Consider the following 19,410-nt stretch of genomic DNA (forward strand, 5'->3'; position numbering starts at 1 on the left):
GGGGGGGGGGTCCAACTTTTACATGGATCATATGTTTGACCACTTTAAGTACCTGCTTTGTTCAAGGCGTCAGAAGCTTGGCTAGTAGGGATTGGGCGATGATTCTGTGTTTGGGACATCAGGAGCTCCAGTAGGCAGGTGGCTGGGGTGAGGACCTGCAATTGGGGCATTGAGAGCTCTGGTGGGTGGACAGCCTGGGCGAAGATCCACAGTTGGGGGTCAGGAGCTCAGATGGCAGCGACTACTGCAAGGACCCGTAGTTGTGGCAAAGATCTGTGGCCGAAGTGTCGGGAGTTCGGATGGATGGGCAGCTGGGGTGACTATCCACGGACAGGGCATCAGGAGCTCAGATGGGCAGGCGGTTGGGGCCAACGGTGGGGGCGGGGGGTCAACTATTACACAGTATCAATGATTACACAAATATATACGGTAATCAATTCTAATAACAAAAAAGAGAATTCACCAATGTGGCAAAAGCAACAAGAGTGTTGGGAGAGATTTTTTTTGGGGGGGAGGAGGGAAACAGATTTGCATGCTGGGTCAACAATTCATTAGAAGACCTAGGAATATTTTTCTTCAGAATTCTCTCATGCCAACAGGTTGGAACAATAACCCATTCAGTTTGTTTAAACATCTGAAGTATGAGAACATTTCTTGCAGATTTCCCAGAAATTCTGATTTTACTGCCCCAAAGCATTCACACACTCTCTGGAACAGAGTACCCCTATGCCATACTGTACAAAACAATGGAGTACTTGAACATCTGGAAATTGGGCTCAGTTATCTTTCCTTTCTTATTTTTCACTGCAACGGTACAAAAAAATAATTAGAGACCAATAGTGGCAGCAATAAAAGTTTGAGAACAAGGTAACTCAAAGGTGATACAAGTGACACTTTAGATCTCAAGATGATCTAAGTATGAAGGATCGCTCCAGATAGATTATTTTCCATTTGATACAGCGCTCTTTCTACAATTTCTTCTTCTTTGGCTTGGCTTCGCGGACGAAGATTTATGGAGGGCTAATGTCCATGTCAGCTGCAGGCTCGTTTGTGGCTGACAAGTCCGATGCGGGACAGGCAGACACGGTTGCAGCGGTTACAGGGGAAAATTGGTTGGTTGGGGTTGGGTGTTGGGTTTTTCCTCCTTTGCCTTTTGTCAGTGAGGTGGTTGCTGCCCGCCGAACTGTGAGGCGCCAAGATGCACGGTTTGAGGCGATATCAGCCCACTGGCGGTGGTCAATGTGGCAGGCACCAAGAGATTTCTTTAGGCAGTCCTTGTACCTCTTCTTTGGTGCACCTCTATCACGGTTGCCAGTGGAGAGCTCGCCATATAACACGATCTTGGGAAGGCGATGGTCCTCCATTCTGGAGACGTGACCCACCCAGCGCAGCTGGATCTTCAGCAGCGTGGACTCTATGCTGTCGACCTCTGCAATTATTTACTTATTATACGATGCACATTTGTGCCACACAGTTATTCCAATGCATTTAATTTCATATTTGTCAGAATTAAAATATGGTATAGGAACAAACGAGCAGGCAACTGAGGAGAATCATATACAAGTTTATTAAACCAACTAAAGCTTTTGACAATGGTTAGTCCAAATGAAAAAGCAGGAAGATTGAAGAAAAATTAGGATATAAAAATAGATACTTGTCAGAAATATGCAGTACAGGAACTAAGAATAAAGTAGTGTAATCCATGGTCAAGGAAATTGATCAATTAATGTAACCCAGGAAATGGGATGGAATTGTTTGGTTACATGGATTGCCAATCTCACAAAATAAATGGGAATAAAAGTGGTATAGTCAATAAAAATATCAACAAGGAATTTAATATCAGAGTGAAACCTTTAAAAGCAATTAAATAGAACAATATTGATATTCACACAGAATTTATCTGGGGTTAAATAAGGACAGCCATCAAAAAATTTACAGATGACCAATTGTATTCATCAGTTTATCAATTAAATAAACACTCACTTTTATATAGCGAGTTATACTAGCCTTACTGACATTTAAAAGAGTAAGTGTTTAGGCCACTGGAACTAAAAAAAAGTTAATAAACACCAAATTATTTTTAAAGGAATTGAGGAATATAATTAAGGACTCCAAGAAGACCATTCTCCACTACACATTAACTTTATCGTAGAGAGAATGCAGAGCACCAAGTTCCTTAACCAGTCACCGATCATGGACACTCAACATCTCCTCATTTGTGAGGAAGGCGCAATAGCCATTGCACTTCCTGAGAAGCCTGAAGTGTGAAGTGGGCAAGGCTACCAGCCACCATCATCCTTCCATAGCTCTATTGAGAGCATCCTGGGTGGCTGTATCACAGTGTGGCACTGTTGCTGCAGAGAAATGGTTGATCCATAGGACCATAAGAGTGTCAGAGAGGATCAATGGAGTCTCCCTCCCTCCCCCACCAATCAACATGATCTACTGAGACTTTTGTCTGAAGAGGGCATGCAAAATCATTGAGGACTTCTTTCATCTTTCAGCTACTGCCGTGGGTGAAGAGATAGAGGAGGATCAGAGCCAGCACCACCAGGCTGAGGAACAGCTTCTTCTCACAGGCAGTGAGAATGATGAACAACCAAAGGAACTGCTCATACTAATCATTTGAGACTCTCACATTCATGATTCAATATTTATTTTCACAGATGAATATTTATCCTGCATATGTATTGTTTGTACGTACGCATGTTATATCTAACTGTGTTTGTGTGCTTTGTACCAAGAACTGGAGAATGTTGTTTCGTCAAGTTGTAGCTGTATAATCAGATGATGATAAACTCGACTTAATATCACCAAATTTTATTTTGTACAAGAAATATTTTCCAGAGGAACAATAAAAATATAACATTGGAAATAAACTAGCTTGAAATTTTGAGTTGAAATTCCTTACAGTCCAGTATACCTGCACATTTGATTGCACATCTGAGACCTACAAATCATAGAATCAAAGTTATTGATGAGAATGATAGCCCAAGGTTCAGTCAAGAGATGCCACAATTTTTTCCTGTTAATCCATGGGGGCTGTTATTTCTCAAGCCTTGTGTAGTTAGTCCATGTAGAGAGGCCACAACACTAGCCCCTTCTGTTGAGAGGAGGGGTGGGGGGGGAGGGGGGGTTGGTGATGAAACTTTGGGACCAGTGACCATGATAAACTTTTGAGAATTCATGCTTGATGCGATCAAAATTAGCCATCCTAAATTTGGGACAAAATTAATTCTGATTGCATCAAACATGAACTCTCAAAAGTTGTTTGGGAGAGGTATTTCGCAGGGAGAAGGCAGCACAGTTAGTCCAGAGGTTAGTGCAATGCTATTATAGTGCCAGTCACCTGGCTTTGAATCTGGCACTGCCTGTAGGTAGTTTTTGTGGGGTTTTTTTCTGGGTTCTCCAGTTTTTATCCATCCTTCAAAAATGTAGGGGGTGAGTAGGTTCATTGGGTGGCACAGTTTCATGGGCTAGAAGCACTTTATTCTGTGCTGTTAAAATTGTATGTAAAATAAAATTAAATCTGACAAGGAATCTTTTAAAAGCAACTCATGGAGAGTTCAGAGCTAACTAACAGAAACATAGAGTGATCAAGGTTTTTTGAAGAGGGCACCAAGAAGATTGATAAGGCCAGGGTGGCAGATATTGTCCACATGGACTTCTGCAAAACCTTTGAAAGTGTGCTGCATGGTAGGCTGGTGCAGAAGGCCAAATCCCATGGTGAGCTGACCAATTGGATACAGAATAGGCCTGATGGTGGGAGTCAAGTATAGTGGAGATTTTTTTAAAAAATTCAGATTGGAGACCTGTAAACCAGTGGGCTGCTGCAGGGATCAGTGCTGGGTCCATTGTTGTTTGTCACCTAGATTAGTAACTTGGATGATGTTGCTAGCAAGTTTGCAGGTGAAACCATTAAAATTTGGTCAATGAGGAAGATAATTTAGATTACCACAGGAACTAGAAAAATTGGGAAAGAGAGTTAGGGAATAGCAGTAGAACTTTTAACTCTGACAAGTGTGAGGTATTGCATTTTTGGAAGTTAATCCAGGCAGAACTTGCACAATTAATGGTGGGGTCTTCGATATTGTTGGAACACTCTCCACAGCTCTATACTTGGAGTATTGTGTGCTGTTCCAGTCACCAAGCTACAGCAAATATGACATTACACTGGAAAGAGTGCAGAAAATATCTATAAGAATGTTACCTGACCTGGTGGTCTTGATAAAAAAAAAGAGGCTGTGACATTTCTCTCTGGAGTGTAGGAGACTGGTGGGTTTTACTTTATAGATGTATATACAATCACGAAAGGCATAGATGAGTCTTTTTCCTAGTGTAGGGGAGTCTAAATCGAGACAACAATAATTTAACTAAGTTGCAAAAGATTTAAAGGGAACCTGATGGGCACCCTTTTTATTTAAAGAGCAATAGATAGGAGACGCAGGTCCAATTACAATGTCTCAAAGATATTTAGAAAGGTATATTTATCAGCTGAGAAATTGCTACTGTTAGAAAAAATGTATATATCTGGTATTTTTGACTTGCATTAAAAGCACACAAAAATGTATAGCGTAGCAGTTAGCACAATGTTGTTACGGTGCCAGCAACAGGGAGCGGGGTACGAATCCCGCACTGTCTGTAAAGGGTATGTACGCTCTCGTGTTGTGTGGGTTTCCTCTAGGTGCTCAGGTTTTCTTTCACCCTTCAAGATGTACCGGGGACAGTAAATTGGGCTCATGGGCCAAAAGGGCCTGTTGCCATGCCATATGTTTATAAATTAAAAAATTTAAATTTAAATGCTGAAGGAACTCAATTGGTCTTGCAGCATCCATAGGAGGTTACGATATATTACTCATGTTTCGGGCCTGAGCCCTTCAAGGAGTAAGCAAAGAACAGGAAGGTATCTGAATAAAGATCAGCAGAGAGAGGAGACAAGACCAACAAAAGGAGTTAATTGGATATGATAAGAGGTGAGAAATTATATTTTGGCTCTGCAAATGGAGACAGGGAAAGGGGGACCGACCAGGGAGAGAAGGAGAGGGGGAGAGGGAGAAAAGTGTTGAGGGAAAAGAGGGGGGTGGAGGGGATTTAAATAGAAACCAGAGTTTGATGTTAATGCTATCAGGTTTTAACCTGCATGATTCCTCAATAATTAGCAACTAAATGACCAAGATGGCAATCTTTTAAAAACAACACTGATCTTCACAAAAGCACAACTTTCCCTTCGTAACAAAATAATACATTACACATTATATTTGGGATGTTGGGAAACATTGTTTGTTTTCAAAAAGTGATGAAAAATAGCTCGTGTTTCCTCACAGATTAAAAAGCTTTGCTCTATGAATAATGTCACAGACATACAATATTTGTATATAAAACACTTTTTTAAACTTTATTGAACTGATTTAATGCTGTTTTCATTTTACAGTTAAAGCTATCAAACTACATAAATTTAAAACAGAAAGCTCTTGCACACAGTGATTTTCTAAACAAGACCTTTAACAAGATTCTCTGAGACTGAAATATGAAATTAAGGTTAATTTAATAGCAAAAATAAAATATGGAATTACACTGATTTTGGCCATTATCCAATACAACAGGACTACAATATTTTACACATCATGACTGAGCATTTTACACATGTACAGTAACTATCAGTAAATGCGATCTTGAAATCAATCTTGAATTGACTCTAGAGCTATAAATGTAAACCAGAGTATCACCTGTTTTATGATATTAGTGTTATTTGTTTTTGCTAGTCGTTGACAAAAATCTTTACAATCCATATCCATTATTTAGAATACATAGTTTACTTGTTTAAACAAATTAGGCTCGTAATTATAACTTTTAAAAAATCATAAGACCAAGGCAGTATTTCAAAATAGTATTTCGGATAATGCACATAAAGGTTTTTGGGGGGGTAGGGTGTAAATCAATGGCATAAAAATTGGACAAAGACTATCTAAGATTCAAAGAGCTGGTCATCACTTCACAGATCAGTTCTCAAAACAAGCAGGAGCAAAGGAGATCCCCTTATATCCACTGGTGACAACCAACAGCTCAGTGCAATTTGGCAATGTGCTTGCTCTGCATTTGTCATGAAAGATCATAAGGAATGCATCGTGTCAAAATAACGGACCAATTAAATGGCTATCATTTTTGTTAAATATTATGGAAATGTTGCTGGAGGCAGATTGCTATTAGAGGGAATTCATGGGATCAGGGACAGCTCAAAGATTTTTTGTTGGATGTAGTGCATGTCTATTGATGCAAGATCATAGCCAATTTCAAAAATCAGATGTCAGAGTAAAGACAAGGAAACAGTTAGTGCAATGAAACTGGAAAACTACTCAGTTAATCAAATTTATTTATAAGCACCATTAATGTGGGAAGATTTGAAAGTTGTCGGGTTTCCTTCCTAATTCATTGCAATTCTCTTTTTTTTTGCTCTAAGCCAAATTTTCAAGGACATTTAAAATTTAAAAAAGCAACATGAAAAAGTGAAGCCATTTTGCTACCTATGTTGATGAAAAGGTCTCCGTGCCTACAACATGAAAACATAATCGGTCTGATGTGTCATTTTGAGATTTAACCTGTACACTACAAATTACTGACAAAACATATCCTTTATAATTAAAGGAAATGTTCCAACACCTGAGTGGCATCAAGTGTAGGTCATGTTTGAATGAGAAGGCAGGGAGACTGCTGTGAGGTAGTGTCTGACTTTGTCCAGAACCAACCAATTGCATTTATTTCAATTTAAAGCATATGCTCTCATTATTGGGCTATTTTTCTTCTCCTGTGTGTAAAAAAAAAATTATTCCACCAAAGATAAGCTGAAGTTAAAGCATGCCACTGTCAGTACATTCCCAAGCATTGTTAGTGCAACGTTGTGCTTCGTGTTAACTTCTGTTGGCCTATTTCCAGAACAACACACAAGCATCTGCAGCAGTATGCAATCTCGAATTTAGTTTCACCCAAAGTTAAAGAGCTGCACACATACACAATGCATCGGAGATGATTTTCATCTTAACCGACCCGTCTGAGGAGCTTTGCCCTCTGCATCAGTCCATTCTATCGATCAGATAAATAACTGAAATCCCAGCAGTTTATCTGGGTGTGACATGAGGAGATTAGTAAAGAATTTGAAATGAGCAATCACTCTGGTTGAGCAGAGCAGGATTGTACCATCACAGAAAGTCAATGGTTGAGCTTGGATCGATACCCTGCATTAGTTTATTCATATTCAATCCAAACAAATGCTGGTGTAAATAAAAAATAGGCTCTGAATTTTTGTTTTGACCTGAATTGGTACACAACTCACAGTTGAGCATGAACAGTACTGCATAATTTGGTAATTTAGTTTTAAATCAGATTAGTGTTAATCCTAATATATTAAAAAATATTAAGATCTAAAATTTCAGAAAAATAAATCTTTCAAGTCACTTTTAAAGTAGCAAAAGTGCAAAACATCCCAGAAAAGAGCAACACAAATAATAAAAGAAAGTCATAAATGAAGCATTATGCAGAGGAATATGATTAGTGGAATGTCTATTAATGGAACGCATTGTCTTGCATTCTGAAGAGATATTAGAAGATTAACATAAAAATTCTACCCTTCAGACATTGCAAGGTTATATTTTAATGACAGCACTACTGAGCATCAAACTTGTGGTCATATGAAGTGAAAGGAAAGATTGCTTAGCAAAATTGCCTCCTGTTTTGCACTAGCAAAACATTCTATCACAATTATCTCTCTATTGATACAAATGTCAGCAATTTCCACCACTGATACCATCATGATTACCAACATCAAATAAGCCATGATCAATATTTTGCTTCAGGCAGTTTGTTAGTAATGATGTCTAAAAGTATAAACATATCTAACGTCATTACAGTAGAAGGGATTTAGTGTGAACATGCAGGATGCATTTTTAATGTTGCTTTTCAGCTAGATAGAAGCATTAGTTTTCAGTTACATACCTGTCCATATGCATCTGGAACCATTCAATGATAGAATTTGTGCATTTAGCAGGGTTTCGGCCTCAGTAAGTGTCCACTTTTAAATGTAAACACCCATTCTACATTCATGTAAACTAAGCACATTGTCAAAAACAACCAGTAAAGAAAATTCTTTTGAAAAGCAAACCCTCACTTTATACTGGGGCTGGGCAGGATTGGTGTGGAGAAGGGGAGTAGAAATCAGATTTCGTTCAAATAAGAAATTTGGCATTGTACACTTTGGTCAAAAAAGTAAAATACTGACGAGTTAGTTATTCCAGATGTCAGACAGTAAACACCTGAAGTGGAAGGTAGGTCTGTTGTAATTGCTTCACCATTATAAGTCTGTAACACAGTTCACCATCTCCTTGTTGGAGGAGAAAGGGTGGCTTTCTATTTTTTTTAATATTAAAAGAATTTACATGTGTGCATACAGGAGCAAAGGGGAGGGGAAAACCATGTAGTTGTCCATTCAACCTTTGAGTGAACATGTTCTGCAACACAATTGTTGAAGCACTTTCCGCTGGCAAAGGCTGTTCTTTTTCACCAGGACGCAGAAACTTCCCTCGGCCCACGATTCTTCCGTTGCTTTCCAGAGATCAGGATCACAGAGACAGAAGTTGGAAGGTTGAGGAGATGGAAGCAGAAGGACGAAGCAGATGATTGTCAGACAGGGCAGAAGGAGCCAATCAAGAAGGTGAGAGAAGCAATTTTTGTTTTGTTCAGAAGTGATTGTATCCAACAGGAAACAAGTTTCCATTTTTTAATGCAATTATTTTTATTCCATTTTTGAAGGGGGGGGAAAAAGATCAAAGAGGAAGACGTTAGAAAATAGCTCATTAAAATATCATGAAAGTGAATCATAACCATAGATAAAAGAACTGTTTAATCACATTAAAGAAGGCAAAATAGGAATCTAAGGGGAAAAAAAGGTATAAAATAACAAGCTGAAAACCCTACCTTTGCAACCATAACAATCAAGACATACTTAGAATACACTGCAAAACACTGGTGGTCATTTAAAATAACCCAATAACTATTAGTTATAATAAAATGGTTTCCATGTTAATCATAGAAATGCATATTGACTGCCTTTCTCAGAGCTTGCAAAATTTAATTCATAGGAAAGCACAATCAATCGGCTTTCTGACTGAAGTAGCACTCCCCAGGGTTTAGTGGAAGGACTGAATTGGACAAGCCACAATTCGGAACTGACAGCACAAACTCTGGAAGATTATTGAAGAATGAGGAAAACAGAATTAATATCAACAGAAAAAAGGCAGTCTGCTACCATGGATGAACACACGACAGAATTTCAAACAGAAGAACGTAAAATGCTACATTTCAGTAGGAAAAGTTGAGATAAAGCAAAGATAGGTTTCCACGAGGGTCTCAGGAACACAGATCAAGTGGGATGAGTGAAAAAAAAATCATGAATAGTGAAAAGAAGAATGAGAAAGCAAAAGGAACACACCCAATGGTGGAGGAACTCAGCAGGTCAAGTAGCATTCACGGAAAGCAAAAGATCGTTGATATATCGGGCCAAAATATTTCAACAGGAATGAATGATTAAAGATCACAATTGGGGACAGATAGGGATGTGTGTGGTGTGTCTGTATGGAGATGTGAAGGCATCAGATGCTAGAGAAATTTGTTAAAAAAACATTCTAGGAACACAAGGCATTTTTTTTTTGATAATTGGAGTAGCTGGGATTGTTCTCCTTGGCTTGATGGTTCAAGAAAAAGGGGACTCAGAATGAAGGCAATTGGCAAGCAATCTGAAAATTATACATCAGGAAACTTTCTTTATTTAGAATTAGAATCCGAACTACATTGCAAAGAGAGTAGATGGTGGGGTTCGAGCTTTATTTGAAGGTAAAGATGCCACAAAGAAAGTGAAAAATTTAGTTCAACTACAGAAAACACAAGGGATGAAATCAATGGTCATAGTATGGGTTTTGTGGTGGGGAAGATTTGGAACCAAGCAAACTGTTGCCCAGTGGCAGAGGGGCACTTGAATAGTGAAGGTATTGTAACCCTGTCAAGGTTGCAATCAAGACAAGAAGAATGAGGATAGATAACGCATAGTGTAATCAATACAACTACAACACTGGACACAAACAGGGACTGGAAAGAGTTCGAGGGATACGGGCCATGTGTTGGATTAGTCTAGATTGGGCATTTGGGTTGCCATGGATGAGTTTGGACAAGAGGCACATTTCTGTGTTTTATATCTGCATGACTCTAGGGTGTCAACTGTAACCTTCATGAGAGCTGCCTCAGTGTCAGTGAAAGAAAAACAAGTTTGGAGCATTTTAAACAAGGAGTTTCAGGAAAGGTGGACATGAGTTTGGATCTAACATAGAAATGGCTGAAGGAGGATCAGCTAGGAAAGAAACATCAGATATAACAGGCAGGTGGGTAGAGGGGATGGACCTCATGCTTATTTTCCTTACTTCCCACAACTCTATTCCTGTTTCCTTAGTGAATACTTAGGAAAATAAAACATTTAAGATATCCCCCATATCTGTTGGCTCCATACAAAACCAACCACTCTGATCTTCAAGGAGGCCAATTTTGTCCCTTACTATCCTTTTGCCCTTAATATATCTGTAGAAATCCTTAGGATTTTCCTTCACATTGTCTGCCAAAGCAATCTCATGTCTTCTTTTAGCCTTCCTGATTTCTTTGAGAATTTTCTTATATTTTTTTTACATACTCCTCAATACTTCATTTTCTCCATGCTGCCTATACCTATTATACACCTCTCTCTTCTTCCAAACTAGATCCCCAATATCCCTCGAAAACCAAAGTCCCTATACCTTCTAACCTTGCCTTTGATCCTGACTGGAATATACAAACTCTGTACTCTCAAAATTTCACCTTTGAAGGTCTTTCACTTACCTCGTACAGCCTTACCAGAAAACAATTTATCCCAATCCACGCATACTAGATCCATTCTCATTTCCTCAGGTTTAGCCTTTCTCCAATTTAGAATCTCAACCCAAGGCCCAGTCCTATCCCACTCTAAAATTAACTTGAAACTAATGGTATTATGATCACTGGACCAAAAATGTTCTCCTGCTGGTCTATACATACCTCTGTCACGTGTCCTGTCACATTACCCAATAGGAGATTCAGTATTGCACCCTCTCTAGTCACAAATTTGATGAGCTCCAAGCCATCCAGCCCTTTTACAGTATGGGGGCTCCAAGTCAATATGTGGAAAGTTAAAAGCACCTTCTATCACAGCCTTTGGTTTTCTGCAGCTGCCTGTTATCTCTCTACAAATTTGTTCCTCCAATTCTCGCTGACTATTGGGTAATCTATAAGTGTCTCATACCTTTCTCATTCCATATACCATATGAAGGTAGACTGGGAAAATCAGGTCCATGTTTGATCCCATGAAGTTTGTAGCTTTCCCGTGAGATGGCTTTTTAATGCTGCTTGGAGTTGAGCACATTGGAGAAAAGGCAATTCTGGATTTGGTGTCATGCAATGAATCAAATTTGAATACAGAGCTTAAGGTAAAAGAACCATCATAGGCTGTAATCACAATATGATAATATAAGAGAGGGGAGCTAAAATTGGATGTGCCCGAATTGTAGTTGAGTAAAGGTGACAGTGGAGGCATGAGAAAAAGCTGACTGAAGTTGATTGGAAGGGGATTCTAGCAGGGAAGATGGGAACAATTCAAAATACGCAGGATAGGATTATTACAATGAAGAAACATTCCAAGGGGAGAGTGAGACAACTCTGGGTGACAAGTGAAGCCAATGACACCAAAAAAAGTTTTACCATGCTGATAACCAAACAAGCAATTTTATTGAAATGGAAAGATAACTCTTCACCTACTGTAAGGTAAAAACGTCATGAGATGGGACCGGAGTAGGAGTCACCCAGTACTAAGGAGTAACAGGATGCAGGTGTGACCTTGTACGCTCAAGATAAGTTTGGCACTAACAAGCTGATGAGCAGCAGACCAACAGTGAAGGGTAGCAACAACTTATTCATTGGACAGTGCAATGGTATGATAATTTACTAAGTGTGTGTCCTGAGGTATAAAAAAAACACCACTTGCTGATATCAGGAGAATGTACCTTTTCCAACTAACTGTTAGTTGTAAGTGTTACAATCCGGTAATAAAGATCCTTGATTTCGACTCATTCTGGTGTCTGACTCACTCATTCTTGAACAAAGCAGACCTAACACTACCCATACACAGTGGTTAAGCTTGGAGAAAATTAGGTACAACATTTAAGATAGAAAGTTTCAATTTATAAAGTTGTGGGGCCCATTCATAGAATACCATCATAATTGGAAGAATTAAGAATTTTGAATGCTCTGGAGACTCTCTGTCCGATGTCTGGAGGTCGCTATCCAATCCATAATTGCCCTTTTCCTTTACAAAGGTTACCTTGATTAAAAGGACGGTGTACATTAGATTTAGTTTATAGTTTTTTTTTCTTTTTATCAATTTTTATTTAGATTAATTTGGAAAATATGGGTTTTAACATGGTTAGTAGAGATTAATTCAATAACTTGTTTCTCATGTGGATTAAGGAACTGTCTAATGTAGTTCCATCCATTTGTTTAGTACTTATAATGCTATGTGTTTTCCTTAAAATTTTGAATGTAAGTTTATATGTTAAACTCAATAAAAATATTTTAAAAAGAGAAAAATGCAAATGCTATTGAAATATTAGCAGGAAGTTGGAGGATTGGATAGCTTTTAAAAAAGATCAACAGAAGGCAACAAATTAAAAAAAGCAATAAAGCGAGAAAAGATGGAAGATGAAAGTAAGTCAGCTAATAACATAAATGAGGACACCAAAGATTTTTCAGGTATCTAAGCAGTTTAGTTAGTGGAACGCCTTTACAGTGCCAGCGATTGGGACCAGACCGGAGTTCGAATCACGCACTGCCTGTAGGACCTTGAATGTTCTCCAGGTGTCTGTGTGGGTTTTCTCTGGAGGGTCCGGATTCTCCCATTGTTAAAAAAATGTAGTGGGTGTGTAGGGTGTAAATTTGGCGGCAGACACGTGGGCTGAAATGGCCTGTTACTGTTCTGTATGTCTAAATTAATTTTAAAAAATAAAATAAAGAGTAAGAGAGGCAATGCTGGATATTGGACTGCTGGGAAATAATGCTGGAGATGTGGCAATGGGGAACAATGTCAAATTAAATGACTGTGTATTATAGGCCAGTTAGTCTCAACTTCAATGGTTGGCAAGATTGTAGAGTCCATTAGCATGGTTTCCTTCGGGGAGATTTTGCCTGACAAATCTGTGTAAGTTGTTTGAGGAAGTAATAAGGTGAACAGATAAAGGAGAGTCATTGGATGTTGTTTGCTTAGATTTTCAAAAGGTTTTTGACAAGGTTCCACATACAAGCCTACAATATTACGGGAAAGGTACGAGCATGGATGGAAGACTGATGACTGGTAGACTGGGGAACTTTTTGACTGGCTGCTGGTGATGAGAGTTGCTCCATAAAGGTTGGTGTTGGGTGCTGCTACTTTTCACACTGTATGCAAATTAATTAGATTACAAAATTGATGGCTTTGTGGCTAAGTTTGCAGATGATACCTAAGGTAGGTGAAGGACCGGGTAATGTTGAGGAAGGAAGGAGTGTGCAGATGGTCTTGGACAGGTTGGGAGAATGATCAAAAAAGGGGCAGATGGAATACAGCATAGGTATGGTCATGCATCTTGATAGAAGGAATGAATAAGGAAGCTATTTTCTAAATGGAGACAGGAAATGGGGGTCCAATAGGACATGAGTGTCCTAGGCAGGATTTCCCCATGGTTAACTTGCAGGTTGAGTAAACAGTAAGGAAAACAAATGCAATGTTAGTATTCATTTTGAAAGACCACAAGATGTAAGCAGATGTAGGCCATTCAGCTGCTCAAGAGGCTAGAATAAAGAGGCAAAAATATAGAGGTTTTCTAAGGTGTTGCTCAGACCACATTGGCAATATTGCGAGCAATTTTGCATCTCGAATTTAAGCAAGGATAAGCTGGTCTTGCAGATGGTTCAGAGGAAATTTGAAAGAGTCACTGCAAAGATGGGGGGAGGTGGTGAAGATATGAGAAGCATTGGATGCCTCTAGGCCTGTAGTTGCTGGAGGGGAAGGCTCTTTGAAACTTACCCAGCATTGAAAGAGCTAGATAGAGTAGATGTGGAAAAGAGTCCAGAAACAAAGGGCAGAGTCTCAGAAGAAAAAGGTGTCCATTTAAAAATAGGAAAAATAAATTAGCTATGATTTAGATAATAGAGAAGATTCAATGGGATGCTCCTAAGACCAGGTCTTCTTGGTTGCACAGGTGTTTCATGCACAATTTCTTGCAAATAGCCCACAAAATGAAGAAAAAATCCAAATGGTTGATCCAATGTTACCAATTGACCAGATCTGCTGAGGCTGAGAGCCTCTCCTTCACCAAGACCTGTGCACATTCCACAACACGGCCCATTAGACACTCAAATATGAAGCTGCATTTTCTCCTGTGCAGCCTGAGGCAAAGCACACATCCCCAATCTGAAATTTAATTGAAAAAGCAGGGCCAAGGCATTCCTGCTCGGGGTGTCTTTCCACCACACCAGTTAACACAATTATCTGCCAAGTTGTTAATTGACATTTATTTTTCCTCACACATTACACATGTGCCTCTTGTAAATCTGCACAGTAATCCAAATGAAAAATGAATAGGCTGGTGCTGTTCATTGTTTAGACTTGCACACAGCAATTGGCCTTTGGGCAAGTGACTGGATGACTAGCAGCCTGCACAGAGACAACATTCACATTCAAGAGATGAATGGAGTGGGTGGAGGGCTAATTTGTATGCAAGTGGTGCAAAATCAAATTCAAACATCATTATCAACCATGGTCTGATAGCTGGCTTAACAACACGCTCATTATTAGCTGACATAGGGAGATTGATAGCTAAATAGATGTTCTTTGAAATTAAATTGTAAATTAAACTGCAAAGCAGGCACCATTCATATTTAAAGACATTTTAAATAACATTAAACTTTCCTCATTACATCCAGCTGAAGTGATTTTCCCCAATTCCCTTCAGTACTTCAAATGGAAATCAAAACACTGATTACTCACCATCTTTACAAATTGTGCCAACCACACAGACACCCCCCTCAAGGTTATATCCAGTGCGACAGGAGCTGCAGTTCCTTTCACCGAGGCCAATACAAGTTAAACAACTCTGATCACACCTCGAAAAATTTAAAAAAAATTAGCTCTATTAATGCCTTGCATTCAAATACTAAATAACTGTGAGGAGAATGTTAACTTTAAAAAAAAATTGTTCATGTGTTTATATTATTGGTAGTACAAACTACAGTATCAGTTCACTAAAATCTATGGCATAAAAATTCTTGCAGCTTGCTTTTGAAAGATCACATATTCAAAATGCATGGTGTAAAGGTTACTATGTGCAGGACTGCCTTTAGTATTGCAGTTCCCCTGAATTTCTGGATGTACCCACTGGGGTGGGGTGGGTTGGGTTTCAGGCTTAAAGATTGAACAAAGCTTCCACTCATACTTACTTGTACCCTTGGCAATCCCACCCACATATTTGGCCCATTAAGACAATTATCTGTCAGAAAACAGATCAACTTCCAAATATTGCCCTCCTTCCCATTCCCTCCTTCTGTCCATTTGTCTTTCTCTACATCAAATATCTATCACTTTTCCATTGGAGAGCCTCTGCTTCCATGTAGTCAGCTACAATGCATTCCTTTTTTTAAAGACCCATGTTAATAAAAGTCTCCTCAGAGATAATTGGCAGAACCTCAGATTGCTCGTCTCCTCTAAACCCCCGAGCCTGATGCCTGCCGTCCGACAAGTTGCGGCTTACAAAACAAGAGCTCCACAAAATGGAAGAATTTGGAGTCACAGGCATGTCTGATAGCCCGTTGGCTTCCCCGTTACATATGGTGCTCAAAGTCATAGGAGGCTTGAGACCTTGCGGGGATTACAGGCATCTCAATGACACTACCACTGCAGACATCTACCCTGTGCCCCATATCCAGGACTTTACAGCTAATCTTCACAGGGCCAGGATATTTTCCAAAATTGACTTGGTGTGTGGGTATCATCAAATACCTGTAAACCCGGAGGATGTGCCCAAGACCACCATCATAACACCGTTTGGCCTCTTTGAATTTTTGAGAATGCCTTTTAGATTCAAAAATAAAGCACAAACATTCCAGAGCTAATGGACACAGTGGGGCGTGGCATGGACTTCCATTTTGTAATCTTGGATGACATACTAGTTGCCAGCCATTCCCACAAAGAGCACCTGCAGCAATTGCATTTACTTTGCTGCCACCTACAGGTGTTCAGGCCAATGGTGAACCCTGCCAAATGAAAATTTAGGCAGTCCTCTATCAAGTTCTTGGGACATAGATTAGGAGCTGGAGTGTCATTCCATTGCCTTGTAAGGTGGAAGCTCTGCAAATTCGCGAGGCCCAATACCATCAAAGAACTCCAAGAATTTGTGGGGATGGTCAATTTCTATCACTGCTTTCTACCTTCTGCAGCTCATATTATGAAGCCCCTCTTCGACCTCCTGTTCAACGATGTCAAAGAACTCAAGTGGTCAAAGAAGACGACGGTAGCATTCCAGCAGATCAAAGATGCCCCAGCAAAGGCAACATTGCTGGTCCATCCAAAATGGTTGTACCAACTGCCTTGACAATAGATGCGTCCAATGTGGCAGTAGGTGGGGTCTTGGAACAGTACGCTAGTGTTTTTCATTATGCACCTCCGCCCTCCTGAAATGAAATACAGTACATTCAATGGGAACTGCTGGCTCTGTACCTAGCAGTCAGTCACTTCTGCTATTTTTTGGAAGGCAGGCACTTTGCGGTTTTTACTGACTACAAACTGCTAATGTTCATCTTCACGAAGGCAACAGATCCCTGATCAGCCTTCCTACAACACTACCTATCTTACATATCCAAGTTTTCAACCAGGATTAAACATATCTCTGGTAATTGCAGTGGCTGATGCCCTGGCCCACTCCTCCATTCAAGTAGTATGTGCCCTCTCTCCGGGTGTAGACTACATGGTGTTCACCAAAACTCAATGCCAAGATGATGAACTTCCAACTCATAGAACTGCTGTCACGAGCCTGCAACTCAAGGATGTTGCCTTTGGGCCATAAGGTATCACTCTCCTGGGAGGCATTTCCACTGGTTAGCCTTGCCTTATCGGCCCAGCTGCTTGGAGATGTTGCATTTTCAATGTCATTCACGGACTATCCCATCCCTACATTTGAGCAACAGTCCATCTGATAAATGACAAGTTTGTATGGCACGGACTCAAAAAGCAGGTTACGTCTTGGGTAAAGACATGAAAGGCGCTATTTGCCTTGGCGAGTCTGTTGTCTATCTCGTTGTCGATCCTTGCATCCGATGAAATGGTGCAGCCGAGATAAGTAAACTGGTTGACCGTTTTGAGTTTTGTGTTCCCGATGGAGATGTGGGGGGGGCTGGTAGTCATGGCAGGGAGCTGGCTGATGGAGGACCTCAGTTTTCTTCAGGCTGACTTCCAGGCCAAACATTTTGGCAGTTTTTGCAAAACAGGACGTCAAGCGCTGAAGAGCTGGCTCTGAATGGGCAACTAAAGCGGCATCGTCTGCAAAGAGTAGTTCACGGACAAGTTGCTCTTGTGTCTTGGTGTGAGCTTGCAGGCGCCTCAGATTGAAGGCAAATAGCCTTTGGAAGACTACACAAAAGAGTCTGGAAAAACAACCAACTGAAAAACCTCACAAAGATTAGCGTATACAGAGCCGTTGTCATACCCACACTCCTGTTCGGCTCCGAATCATGGGTCCTCTACCGGCATCACCTACGGCTCCTAGAACGCTTCCACCAGCTTTGTCTCCGCTCCATCCTCAACATTCATTGGAGTGACTTCATCTCCAACATCGAAGTACTCGAGATGGCAGAGGCCGACAGCATCGAATCCACGCTGCTGAAGATCCAACTGCGCTGGGTAGGTCACGTCTCCAGAATGGAGGACCATCGCCTTCCCAAGATCGTGTTATATGGCGAGCTCTCCAGTGGCCACCGAGACAGAGGTGCACCAAAGAAGAGGTACAAGGACTGCCCAAAGAAAGCTTTTGGTGCCTGCCACATTGACCATTGCCAGTGGGCTGATATCACCTCAAACCGTGCATCTTGGCGCCTCACAGTTCGGCGGGCAGCAACCTCCTTTGAAGATGACCACAGAGCCCACCTCACTGTCAAAAGACAAAGGAGGAAAAACCCAGCACCCAACCCCAACCAACCAATTTTCCATTGCAACCACTGCAACCGTGTCTGCCTGTCCCGCATCGGACTTGTCAGCCACAAACGAGCCTGCAGCTGATGTGGACATTACCCCTCCATAAATCTTCGTCCGCGAAGCCAAGAAAGACATGAATGGACTGTCAATCTGCAAAAGTGCAGTGGCACATGAATGCGCCACTTCATCCTTTTCAGCCACCACAGCGCAGATTTGTCAGCACGCTTCCGGTGTCAAGAGGCTCTAGGTACTAGTTAATGGTCATGGACAGATTCACTCACTGGCTGGAGACAGTTGCTATGACAGATTCATGTGCCAGACCTTTTATTCCTTCCTAGGTATCTCGGTTCGGCCTACCCATACACATCACCTCTGAAAGAGGCCTACAATTTACCTCCACACTCTGGGACATTTTGTTGTGACTATTGGGAATGCAGCTCCACCATGTGACAGCCTACTACCCGCAGTTGACTGGCTGGTGGAGTGGTTCCATAGGCACATGAAAGCTGCACTGATGACTCATCTTCAGGACTTGATGGGCAGACAATCTACCCTGGAACCTCCTGGGAATAAGAATGGCACCCAAGGAGGATCTCAACTCCTCATTGGCCGAGTTGGTTTATGGAGCCCTCCTCATTTTATCTGGGGAGTTTGTACCTGCTGCATTCAGACAGGAGGTGCCACTGACTGAAGTCTTAGGCAGACTGTGGGAGCAGCTTGGAAAATTGGCCCCAGTTCCCACATCAAGGCATGGAACAATGACACCTTTCATCCCAAAGGAACTCTGGGAATGTGAGGTTGTGTTCGTACACAGAGGTGCACACAGGCCACCCTTACAGAGGCCATATGAGGGCCCCTTCAGAGTGCTATGAAACAATTGTACAATTCGTGTACTGGACATTGGGTGGGGGGGAATCCAGAGACATGTACAATTAACCAACTAAAGCCCGCTCATCTCGACCTTGATCGACCCTTGTTGTGAAGGTGCAATCGCTCAAGAGCGGTGGATATTAATGACCTCCTTTGCCTATTGCGGGGGTGAGGGGGGGAAAGAGAACATTTAACAGTCACCAGAGGCTTAATCGAACAGGATCGGG

At 40.8% G+C, this 19,410-nt stretch overlaps 1 protein-coding gene across 8 annotated transcripts in view; it reads right to left on the reverse strand.

The window, feature by feature from the left end:
• The window catches only part of pcsk5b (proprotein convertase subtilisin/kexin type 5b), a 430,761-nt gene that overhangs the window by 144,279 nt on the left and 267,072 nt on the right, over positions 1-19,410 (reverse strand). For 5 of the 8 annotated variants that reach the window (XM_069930561.1, XM_069930563.1, XM_069930567.1 and 2 more), the window contains one exon: positions 15,119-15,234. In XM_069930561.1, coding sequence (XP_069786662.1) covers positions 15,119-15,234 — 116 coding nt within the window. Of the gene's footprint in view, positions 1-5,528; positions 8,593-8,777; positions 8,921-9,425; positions 12,422-15,118; positions 15,235-19,410 lie in introns of those variants that run through there. The other 3 variants (XM_069930580.1, XM_069930583.1, XM_069930589.1) reach the window with 3 other exon arrangements.

The sequence above is a fragment of the Narcine bancroftii genome, chromosome 1 (genome assembly GCF_036971445.1).
Source record: "Narcine bancroftii isolate sNarBan1 chromosome 1, sNarBan1.hap1, whole genome shotgun sequence".
In the NCBI taxonomy this organism is placed as follows: Eukaryota; Metazoa; Chordata; class Chondrichthyes; order Torpediniformes; family Narcinidae; genus Narcine; species Narcine bancroftii.